At 42.0% G+C, this 12,093-nt stretch overlaps 1 protein-coding gene across 1 annotated transcript in view; it reads right to left on the reverse strand.

Moving 5' to 3' along the window:
* The window catches only part of INTS9 (integrator complex subunit 9), a 118,547-nt gene that overhangs the window by 19,378 nt on the left and 87,076 nt on the right, over positions 1 to 12,093 (reverse strand). Inside the window, exons 10-11 of the mRNA XM_002818956.6 lie at positions 9,624 to 9,804; positions 1,883 to 1,943 (exon numbers count right to left, since the gene is read on the reverse strand). Coding sequence (XP_002819002.3) covers positions 1,883 to 1,943; positions 9,624 to 9,804 — 242 coding nt within the window. The remainder of the gene's footprint in view (positions 1 to 1,882; positions 1,944 to 9,623; positions 9,805 to 12,093) is intronic.

Genomic DNA, 12,093 nt, shown 5'->3' on the forward strand with positions numbered 1-12,093 from the left:
ATTAAGAAATAAAGCATTACTAGCTCCTCAGAAATCCCTCTTTGCCCCCTTCCTGTCACTACCGTCCCCTCCCCTCCAGGATCGCTACCACACTGGCATCTAATACCACAGATCAGTTTATTGTGTTTTTGAACTTTTATATAAATAAAATCATCCATATCTACTCTTTTATATCTGGATCTTTCACTCACATTATGTTTGTGAAGTTTATCTACACTGCATATAATTGGAGCTTATTTGTTCACAGTGATGTAAGGGACTGTGTGAGTATACCACAAAATCCATGCTATTGTTCATGGGAATTTTAGTATATTTCAGTACTATTACCAAAAATTTTAGATTTTTTTTTTGAGACAGGGTCTTACTCTGTCACCCAGACTGGTGTGCAGTAAGTAGCACGATTGCAGTTCACTGCAGCAGCCTGGAACTCCCTCGGCTCAGGTGATCCTCCCACCCCAGCCTCTAGGGTAGCTAGAACTACAGGCATGTGCCACCACACCCGGCTAATTTTTTGTATTTTTTTGTAGAGACAGGGTTTTGCCATGATGTCAAGGTTGGTCTCAAATTCCTGGCCTCCAGTGATCCTCCCACTTCAGCCTCCCAAACTGTTGGGATTATAGGTGTGAGCCACCACACCTGACCAAATTCTAGATTTGTGTGTGTGTCTTTTGGTAACATCTCTATGCATTTCTGTTCGATGTATACTTTAGGAACAAAACTGTGGAGGCATAGAGTACATTGTTCAGCTTTAGCAGATACTGTCAGTTTTCTTTTTTTTTTTTTTTTTTGAGACGGAGTCTCACTCTGTCACCCAGACTAGAGTGCAGTGGCGTGATCTCAGTTCACTGCAAGCTCCGCCTCCTGGGTTCATGCCATTCTCCTGCCTCAGCCTCCCGAGTAGCTGGGACTACAGGCGCCCGCCACCACGCCTGGCTAATTTTTTGTATTTTTAGTAGAGATGGGGTTTCACTGTGTTAGCCAGGATGGTCTCGATCTCCTGACCTCGTGATCCACCCGCCTCGGCCTCCCAAAGTGCTGGGATTACAGGCATGAGCCACCGCGCCCGGCCGATACTGTCAGTTTTCTAAGGTGGTGATACCAATTTAGAGAATCTTTGAGTGAAAATATAACCAAAAATGAGGAGTAACTATTGTCTGTTAGCTTCATTGTAGTAGAGCAATAATAACATGAGACACAGAAAAACATTCATAATATACCCTTGGGTGAAAAGAACCTGACAACAAAGCTGGGTATTCAGCTATATAGAAAACACCCATTTGTTCTGTGAGGGAGGAAGTAGCCTTTTATTTTTTGAACTGAAATGTTATTTTCATCATTAAAAATGTACATATATGACTGACGTAACTGGAAAGAACACTCTGACAATACATAAACCCAATTTAAAAAGGTAGTAGTATGTATCAAAATACCATTCATCATGCGGTCAGTAGAACAGAAGCAGGCTATGAATTGCATGAACATGGTACAGGCTGAGCATCCCTAATCCAAAATGTTCCAGAATCTGAATTTTTTGGGCACCAACATGATGCTCAAAGGAAATGCTCATTGGAGCATTTTGATTTCAGACTTTCAAATTTGGGATGCTCAAACCAGTAAGTATATTCCCGAATCCCAAGTCTGAAACAATTCTGTGGTCCCCAACATTTCGGGGAAGGGCTGCTCCACGTGTGCAATAGAAAGTGTTAACAGGAGGAAAGCAAGTGAAGCTTGAGTTAAAATACTTCCCTGTGTCTGACTTGGGAGGCAAAGGGGTCTACAGGTTTACATAGCAATCTATTTTATCTAACGACCTGCTTTCTGCATCTGCATCAGGTTATTCACATTGCTTCCTTTCCATGTCCCAGTGATTTTGTTTTCTTACCTCTGCATGAGGAAAAGGTGGTTCTGGAAGATACACCTTACTCTGTTTGTTGTGACAAAGCCTATTAAAGAGGAAAAACACATCAGCATGAGAGGAAGAGCATACGGTGGCATCTGTTGCCACCTAGTGGCAGCAGTGCAAATATTAAATACTGAAGTTTATTTAAAAATTTCCTGCCAGTGAATTTCACTGTGAATGAAATCCAGTGCCTACAGAGAAAAGATGTATCTTGTATTTTTTTAAACTTTAGAATTTCTCAATACATTTTTTCTTAAAACATAAACTTGTTATTTTGGAATAATTTTAGATTTAAAGAAAAGCTGCAAAGACAGTATAGAGTTCCCATGGCCCCTTCACCCTATGTCCGCAGAGTTAACATCTGATATAACTGGCACAGTCGTCAACTAAGAAATTAACATCAGGACATGACAATCAACTAAACTCCAGACTTCATTCAGATTTCACTAGTTTTTCCAATCGTGTCCCTTTTCTGTTCCAGGATCCAATCCATGATATCATATTGCATTTAGTTGTGGTCAATTTCACAAAGAAAGTGATCTACACCTTGAGACATGGCTTCTGTTTTTGTCCATGCACTTTTTTTTTTTGAGACAGAGTTTTGCTCTTGTTGCCCAGCTGGAGTGCAATGGCGCGATCTCGGCTCACTGCAACCTCCACCTCCTGGGTTCGAGCGGTTCTCCTGTCAAAGCCTCCCAAGTAGCTGGGATTACAGGCACCTGCCACCACACTCGGCGAATTTTTGTATTTTTAGTAGAGACGGGGTTTCACCATGTTGGCCAGGCTGGTCTCAAACTGCTGACCTCAGGTGATTCGCCTGCCTTGGCCTCCCAAAGTGCTGAGATTACAGGCGTGAGCCATTGTACCTGGCCCTCGCACTCTTTTTAACAGCAGCATTGCTAACTCCAACTAGAGAAGAACGAAGGATCACAGGCTAGAGACACTGTGAATGTTTTTGGTAATTTACATTTGCTTTTTCCTAGTCAGTTATGACTTTATAATACTGAGATGTCTGGATAAAGCAAATGTGGCAAAAAGTTTACAGTTGATAAATCAATATATGTGGGTTTTGTGCAGGTTTGACATTTAAAAAAAAGTCACTACTTTGAGGGGAGGAGCTCAGGACTTCAGGGCTTGGATTTTCTATTAATACATTGTATCTAATTTTTCCTACCCTTAGTTTCGTTTAAGTTTGGTTTAAAAAAAAACATCACTTTATACCCTACTTGGAAGATATAAATATGGAAGAGCAAGATGCTTTTGGAGGGTTACCTTATATTATCTAAATAGACACTAGTTCTCTCTTTATTTCTAGCTCAGGGAGACAAATATAAGAGCTTGGTTCTAAACTTATTTTGATTGTTCCAAAGGACATTATCCTACATGCATTAAAGGCAGAGATTAGGGATACAGAAGAGATTACAATATGATTAGAGATTGTGAAGCCCACCTATATAACACTTAGGCCAGTTCTGCTAACAGATCCTTCATGCTCTGCTCTAGAATCCTCATGCAGGCACAGTAGATAGGGACCCACCCCCTTTCTAAGACAGAGGCTGAAGGACCTGATTAGAGTTTGCTTCTTCTGGGGATAGCTGCTAGAGTTCAAAAGGAGATCTGTGTATACCAGATTATCAGGAAGAATAAAGAATAAATGCCATTTCTAGGATCATCTCTAATTGGGAATGTGACAGACCCTCCTGCTCCCTGATGGCCAGACCTCAGGTACCGCACACTCTTCCACTGCTTGTTCAACAAAGGATCAGAGCCAGGCACTGTGGCTCAGGCCTGTAATCCCACCACTCTGGAAGGCCAAGGTGGGCAGATTACTTGAACCCAGGAGTTCATGGGTTCAGACGAGATGAAACCTTGTCTGTACAAAAATTAGCTGGGCATGATGGTGACACCTGTAGTCCCAGGTACTCAGGAGGCTGAGGTGGGAGGATCGCTTGAGACCAGGAGGTTGAGGCTTCAGTGAGCCGTGATCGTGCTACTGCACTCCAGCCTGGGCGACAGAGTGAGAGCCTGTCTCAAAAACCAACCAACGAACCAACACTCCAAACCCCACAAAAGATCAGAGAGGTCTTTCAAGAGCTATTCCCTCCCATCTCCATCCCCTGCAAAAACAAAACCAACCCAAACAACCAAGCCCCTTAGCTCGGAGCAAGGGCAGACACTGGATAGCAAGGGGCTGGGCTTCTGCAGACATCAAAGCAGGACCATGTAGAAGCCAGAGCAGAACCCCTGAGAACGGGAAGCACAGAGCCAGGGAACCAGAGTGGCAGGGAACAGCAGGCCGGGCCTGAGGCTGAGCACAGAGCAGCCAGGCTGTGAAGCACCTGTTCAGAACACCAAAGAGGAGAGGAAGCCAAACCCTCAGAACAGGCCTGTGGTGGTCCTGGCGTGGGGGGCTGGGACTTGCTAAGTTAATGCAAGTCTGGAGCTAGCAGTTATCCATTTTGGTAACTGAGTTCCTTATTTAGGGAAAAAGGGTGCTTTACAGCAAGGCTGCATGAAAGAGAACAGCACAGTGAAACAGAAACACAGAGAAATCTCCCAGGCTCAAGAAATCCTCCTGCCTCAGCCTCCCGAGTAGCTGGAACTATGGACCTGCACCACCATACCCTGCTACTATTTTAATCTTTTGTGGAAATGAGGTCTTGCTATGTTGCTCAGGCTGATCTCAAACTCCTGGCCTCAAGCAATCCTCCCGCCTCGGCCTCCTAAAGTGCTGGGATTACAGGTGTGAGCCACCCTGATCGGCCTCTTTCTACTTCTTTAACTGTTTGTCTTCACACTTTTCCTAAATATTTGTTATCTAACGACCCCAAAAATGCAGGCATTACTTAAGTCTATCCTTTCCCCACTGCCTGTTCTTCTAACCTGAAATCCTCTCCTCAGACAATCCTATTCATTCTTGTGGCAATCCCAGCCACTCAACTACCTCAACGCTGAGGACACCCCAACCTGTGACTCCAGGCTGGGCTTCTCAGATCTTTGGATTGGACAAGTTTCACCTGCACATCCCCTGCCTCAGGTACCGTCAATGCCCTCAGGGACAAAACCAAACTAAGCTAACCACGCTTGCTGTATGAACCCACCCTTCCTTTGTAGAACCTATTTTGTTTAGGGTCAACACGATCTACTACACTAGAAATTGCGGTGTCAATCTTGATTGCTATCTTTTCTGTATCAAGTAACCAGTAAGTCCTGCCCATTGTATTTCCTAATCGCCTCTCAAATCGGTTCCTGCCTTGCTTTCCTCCAGGATGGTAGAGACTGGAGTCTTCTGTCCCTCGACCTCTGCAAAGACTCTTTGTCTTGTACTTCAGTTGCACCCCCTCCCACCACCTCCCAACAAACTTCACATAAATGCAGAAGGCTCTATATAAAATGCACATATAATCATGTTCATTTCCTGCTTAGAATCCTGCAATGAATCCCCACCATGGACAGGATCCCTCTAGCCTCATACCCTGCCACTCCCCACCCTGAACTTCATACTGTAACAATAAAGAACTATGGATAGTTCTCTGAACAAACCAAACCATTAAAACTTCCCATCTATGTCTTGGCCTGTGTTATCCTCTCCACCCACACATCACCCCAGGCAGACCACCCAACTCATCCTTAAATAGTGTTTCTGTCTGGCTGATTCTTGGTCATTCTTCAGGAGCACCTCCTTCCAGAATGCCTTTCTTAAACCCCCAAACGGGGTCACCACCCACCCCCCTCTCCGAATACCATACAGATACATGTAGGTATGTGCGTGGGTATGTGTGTATATATCTCCATCAGATTATTTCCGAGTGGTAAGAGGTTTACACAGCTGCCTCTTCCTTCATGGTATAGATTCCTCAAGGTCAGGGATCTCTTTGTATCCTCAGTGCTTTGGCACTTAAAGGTTTATGGATTTGAGTAAAACTATCGATGGAAACAAGAATAATATGATCACTGAGTTTAAGAGTCTACGGGAGGAGTATTTGAAAAGCTTAAAAGACAGACACACATCCCATGTCTCAGCATGGGAAAACTGCAAACTGTAATTTATAGGTTTTGTGGACTCAAAAAGATAGTCTGAAAACTGATACAGTGATTCCACAATTCTTCCACAAAAATAAGTAAGCAAAAGTAGCTCCAAGAATTCTAAGAAAAATAATGGAGAAATGTACTTTACCACAGAGTACAATTATAAGTGAGGCTGCAGTTATTAAAATATATTAGCATCACGTTGGCCAAAGCATGAATGGATCACTCAATCAGGATAGTCTAGAAACAAAACCTAGTACATATGAAAGTCTGGCATACGGCATTAACACAAATCAGCTGAAAAAGTTAACATTACTCAATAAATAGTACTTGGACAGGTAAAAGTACTTGACTAATTGGGAAAGAATGAAATTAATGCTTCTCTTCATACTATATACTAAAACAAATTCCAGATAAAATAGTTAAGGGGTGATGTAAAAAAAGAAAGAAAGAAGCTACAATAAAACTGAAAGAAAGTATGTTTAGCCATGTGACACCTATAGAGGCAAGAATTTTCTAAACATAGTATCAACAAAAGAAACTGCAAAAGAGACTAAAACTATCAGTATAAAAAACTAAAAAAAATTCTTGCAAAAAAAAAAAACAAAAAAATCAAAGGCCTAAATGCAATGTGTTACCCTGGATTGGATCCTGAACAAAAACAACAAAAAAAATTTGTGGAAAAACTGGTGCAATCAGAATAAAGATTCAGAGTTAATAATAACGTACTAATGTTATTTAAGGGTGGGCGCAGTGGCTCACGCCTGTAATCCCAGCACTTTGGGAGGCCGAGGAGGGTGGATCACCTGAGGTCAGGAGTTTGAGACCACCCTGGCCAACATGGTGAAACCCCATCTCTACTAAAAATACAAAAATTAGCTGGGCATGGTGGCGGGCACCTGTAATCCCAGCTACTCAGGAGGCTGAGGCAGAATTGCTTGAACCCAGGAGGCAGAGGTTGCAGTGAGCCAAATTGCACCATTGCACTCCAGCCTCAGCGAAAAGAGACAAGGGCAAGACTCCGTCTTAAAAAAAAAAAAAAAAGTACTGTTATTTTAAAAATTTGGACTAATGAACATGGCCACGTGAGACATTAACATTAGGGGAAACCGAGTAAGAGGTATATGGGAACCCTCTGTACTATCTGTGTACTTTTCTGTAAATCTAAAATCATTCCAAAGTAGTAAGTTTATTATTTTAAAAATGGAAAAAAAACAAAGACAAAAATGTGCCAAAATGAGAAAAAAGTCTACATAAATATATCCTTAATACATATAGAAGGAGTTTGAATAAATGTATGAGAGACGTACAAAACCTCTAATAAGTAAATGGGCAAAAAGAGAACAATTTATAGAAAAATCTTCCTGGAAAGCAATTTAGATTCAGATAGTAAACATTAAAAAATATTTATACCCTTTATTCCAGTAATTCTACTTTTAGTAATTTACCTAAAGCAAAAGATGTCATCATATACACAGAAAATGATATTAACTGAACATTTATTACGAAAAGCAAAAAAACTGGGAAAAGCCCTTCCATCTAGCAAGAAATAGTTAACCAAATCATACCATATATAAATGATGTACAAATGATGTAATAATGTAGTCATGTAAAATTTATGTTCTTAAAGATGTGATAATGCTTTAATCTAATATTTAATTTTTAAAAGCAGGATTCAATATTAAACATTCAGTATGATACTGATATAGGTCGAAGAAATACATCAGAATGCTAAGAGTGGTGAGTTATTTCTGGATAGCAGGATGATGGGGTCAGTTTTTTTTTTTTTTTTTTGAGATGAAGTCTTACTTTGTTGCCCAGGCTGGAGTACAGTGGCGTGATCTCGGCTCACTGCAACCTCTGCCTCCCAGATTCAAGCAGTTCTCCTGCCTCAGCCTCCCAGGTAGCTGGGATTACAGGCATGCACCACCACCATGCCTGGCTAATTTTTGTATTTTAGAAGAGATGGGGTTTCACTGTGTTGGCCAGACAGGTCTCAAACTCCTGACCTCAGGTGATCCACCTGCCTCAGCCTCCTAAACTGCTGGGATTATAGGTGTGAGCCACTGTGCCTGGCCGGGGTCAGTTTTTTTTTTACTGTTTTCTGTAATTTTAATTTTTTTCCTATGGTAAACACATATTACATGTATATTAGAAACTAACAAATATCTAAAAACCAGAAACACAAAAAACCTCATCTCATTTTTGTATTCCCGGCTTCTGTCGAATAAAATATTCCAACAACATAAAACATATGTGGTGGGTGAAAACTGGACTTGAAGAGTGCACACCCTGCTGGGATCCAACCACAGAAGCCCACAGGGCTGGCCTGGGGAGTATCTTCTTCAGTATTTTTATTAAGGATTTGGAAGCAGAAATTCAGAGCACACTGATTAAATGTGCAAGTGATACTGAGGGTAGACTGCTCATTACTCAAGATGACCTTCCTCTGTTGGGAAAAAGGAGACCCTGTGGACAAAGGATAAAATTCACCGGGTACCAACAAAAAGTGACAAAGGGCCGGGCGCAGTGGCTCACTCCTGTTAATCCCAGCACTTTGGGAGGCCAAGGCAGGCGGATCACCTGAGGTCAGGAGTTCGAGACCAGCTGACCAGCACAGTGAAACCCCGTCCCTACTAAGAATATAAAAATTAGCCGGGCATGGTGGCGGGTGCCTGTAATCCCAGCTACTTGGGAGGCTGAGGCAGGAGAATTGCTTGAACCCAGGAGGCGGAGGTTGCAGTGAGCGGAGATTGTGCCACTGTACTCCAGACTGGGTGACAGAGCAAGACTCCGTCTCAAAAAAAAAAAAAAAAAAAAAAAAGTGACAAAGGAGAATAATTTGTACATGGGATAGAGACGCCTGTATGAGTCTAAACACAGAGGGGAAAAAAAGACCACAGAAGGGAATGAAAAAAGTACTTTACAAAGGCAAGGGTTGGGGGCAGCGTAACTGAATATATCACGAGAAGATGATGTACAAATTCCTTTTTAATTAGAAACTCAGTACATGCTGTGTCTATCTGGCTACCTCATGACTAAAAGGGATTAAATGCAGCCTAGACTGCCTGTGTCACAGTCCTGGAACGTTTGGGAAGCACCATTCTAAGGCACCATTGGGGATACTGTAAAAGTTATTTCCCACTTCTCCTTTTATTTTTGGTCAGGTGAGTTACATTCAAACATGCATCTAAATAACTCTAAAAAGGCTCACTAATTTCGTATTGTTTCATATTTTGCCAACTCTAGGATTTGATCAATTTTCTAATGTAATAAAATTTTGTCAAATATCATACTATTGCAATTTTTAAAAATCTAGTTTTTCTTCTCAGATTTGGCACTATACATTTTAGACAACATGAGCTTGGGCTTGAAAATTTTTTTTAACTTTTAGAATGTTATTTCACCTAGTAACAGGCAGAGGGTGACATGTGATAAGTATATAAGATTTTTGTTACCAGTTTTGAAAGTGCTGGGCTAAGGTAAGTCTCTGCCTTGCATTCTTCCGTCTTTGACAACTATTATTCTAAACTTAGCAATGCAACAGATTTGGCTTTTAATAATGCAATCTTAGACAGAAAAACAACAAAATGAAATTTCCATAGTAATGTGAGAAAAAATACGATTATTTTTATTCTTACTGCTTGAATGTCCTGAATCAAATAAAATTCATAGAAAAAAACCACTGACATACCACTCAGCAAAGATCTGGGAAAACTCCAGTGAACTGTTGGCCACAGGGGAGATGAAGTAGAGGGGGACGCTAGAGAGCCCGGCTGAGTCGATGTACTGATACAGGCACTCCAGGAGGTCATAGATCACTCCAGAAGGGTAGCAGGGAACCAACACGTTTCCTCCATTCCGGACTGTCAGAGCTAGAAAAGTGGATGCCAGAGGAGAAAAAATATTGTATCAAAAGGGCAGTGTTATAAAGATAGACTGTAACTTGTAAAATAAGATTTGCACTTGTTTTCCTACTTCTGTTTTTACGATTTACTCACATGACTAATAAGCTGCTTCTTTTGAAGAACACATCAAAGCAGGGGATGCTACAGGCTGATACTGATTTTCTCATCATTGTCTAATCTAGGACCCTGGGAATAGAGCATGTGATTAGGGGTTTGGGTTTTTACCAATGGCAGCTGAGCTTCAGGACAGAGCCTCCAAGCTCCTTCCCGTTTTAGATCCTGCTCAAAAATTTGCTGGATTTGTCTCTGTTCAGTCTCTGACCATGGCTGAATGACCTATAAGAAAATAGGCCAAGTTTTTCTGTTTGGCTAACGTTTGTCTGCAGGAGTTAGTAGTATTTTCTTTCATTAACGTTTGTCTGCAGGAAAATCCCCTATACTTTAAGTACTTAGGCTTACCTAGATACTGTAACTTGAGGGCTGGTGGACTTGCTATTGCTAGAGTATGGTACTAGAGTAGGGTACAGTGGAGAAAATCAACATCGCTGGTCATAGCTCAAGAGCCTGGCTCAAATCCTACCTTTGTCCCAACCCACAGGACCACAGGAAAGCCATTACAACCTTTCTTGGCCTCAGTTTCTGCATCAGTTACATGAAAACAATGAATGAGATCAGTAATTTTCAAGCTTTAGTTTGCGTGGAAAATGCCAGAGAATATGTTGAAAATGCAACTTTTCTTCTGGATGTCTCCTTTCCCCAGAGATTCTGACTTACTAGGTCTAAGGTATGGCCCCCAAATTTGCATTTTTAATAAGTAATCCCATTGGTCTTAAGGAAGGCGGTTAGTGGACCCCACTTTGGTAGACTGAATTAAATGTAAGGTTCCTTTCAAGCCTAAAGTTCTTTGAGTCTATGATTCTAGATTATAAACATACAAACCAAGACTCTATTTGAGATTAGTCCAATTATTTTTCTAAGGTACAAATAAATTACCTTTGGATTGGTATCAAAGAACAAAAACAGACTATGTTTATTAGCATGGCTAAGTTTAATTTCTAAGAACAGTGCCTTCCATGTAAATATAAGATAACCACTTCTTCTTCCTAGAGCAGAAGTAGTATCACTTAAAGTTGCTGGAGCTGAAGGTCTGAGCTCATTAATACCTCTTTGATAGCTGTTACGGACTGAATGTGTGTGTCCCCCACACGATTCTCATGTTGTAGGCCTAACCCCCACTGTGATGGTACGGAGAGGCAGGGACTTTGGGAAGTGATTAGGTTTAGATGAGGTCATGAGGGTGCAGGCCCCATGATGGGATTCATGCCCTCATAAGAAGAGGAGGAGAGGCCGGGCATGGTGGCTCACACCTGTAATCCCAGCACTTTGGGAGGCCGAGGCAGACGGATCATGAGGTCAGGAGTTCGAGACCAGCCTGGTCAACACAGTAAAACCTTGTCTGTACTAAAAATACAAAAATTAGCCGGGCACAGTGGTGCACACCTGTAGTCCCAGCTATTTGGGAGGCTGAGGCAGGAGAATCACTTGAACCTGGGAGGCGGAGGTTGCAGTGAGCCAAGATCGTGCCACTGCGCTCTAGCCTGGGCAACAGAGCAAGACTCCATCTCAAAAAAAAAAAAAAAAAAAAAAGAAGAAGAGGAAGAGACACCAGAGCTTCCCCTCTTCTCCACGAGGACGCAGCAAGATGGCAGTCATCTGCATCAAGAAACGACCATGCTGGCACCCTGATCTCAGACTTCCCAGTCTCCAGAATTGTGAGAAGTTAATGTCTGCAGTATTTTGTTACGGCAGCTCAAACTGACTAAGACAGTAACCAACCTATTTGTCTAAATGAGAGGCAGAACTTCCAGATTTAGTGAGTTATATCCGAAGGAAAATAAATTTCTTCCAGGTAGAAAATGCCCCATACCTCTCTTAATTTAGCCTTTCCTCAAAAGAAGAAAAAATAAAACCAACCAAATATTAGTGGGGAAAAAATATACCTGTTCGGCCGGGCGCTGTGGCTCACGCCTGAAATCCCAGCATTTTGGGAGGCCAAAGAGGACGGATCGCCTGAGGTCAGGAGTTCCAGACCAGCCTGGCCAACATGGTGAAACCCTGTCTCTACAAAAAATACAGAAATTAGCCGGATGTGTTGGCACACGCCTGTAGTCCCAGCTATTCAGGAGGTTGAGTCAGGAGAATTGCTTGAACCCAGGAGACAGAGGTTGCAGTAAGCCAAGATTATGCCACTGCACA

Source organism: Pongo abelii, chromosome 7 (assembly GCF_028885655.2).
Source record: "Pongo abelii isolate AG06213 chromosome 7, NHGRI_mPonAbe1-v2.0_pri, whole genome shotgun sequence".
Classification (NCBI taxonomy): domain Eukaryota; kingdom Metazoa; phylum Chordata; class Mammalia; order Primates; family Hominidae; genus Pongo; species Pongo abelii.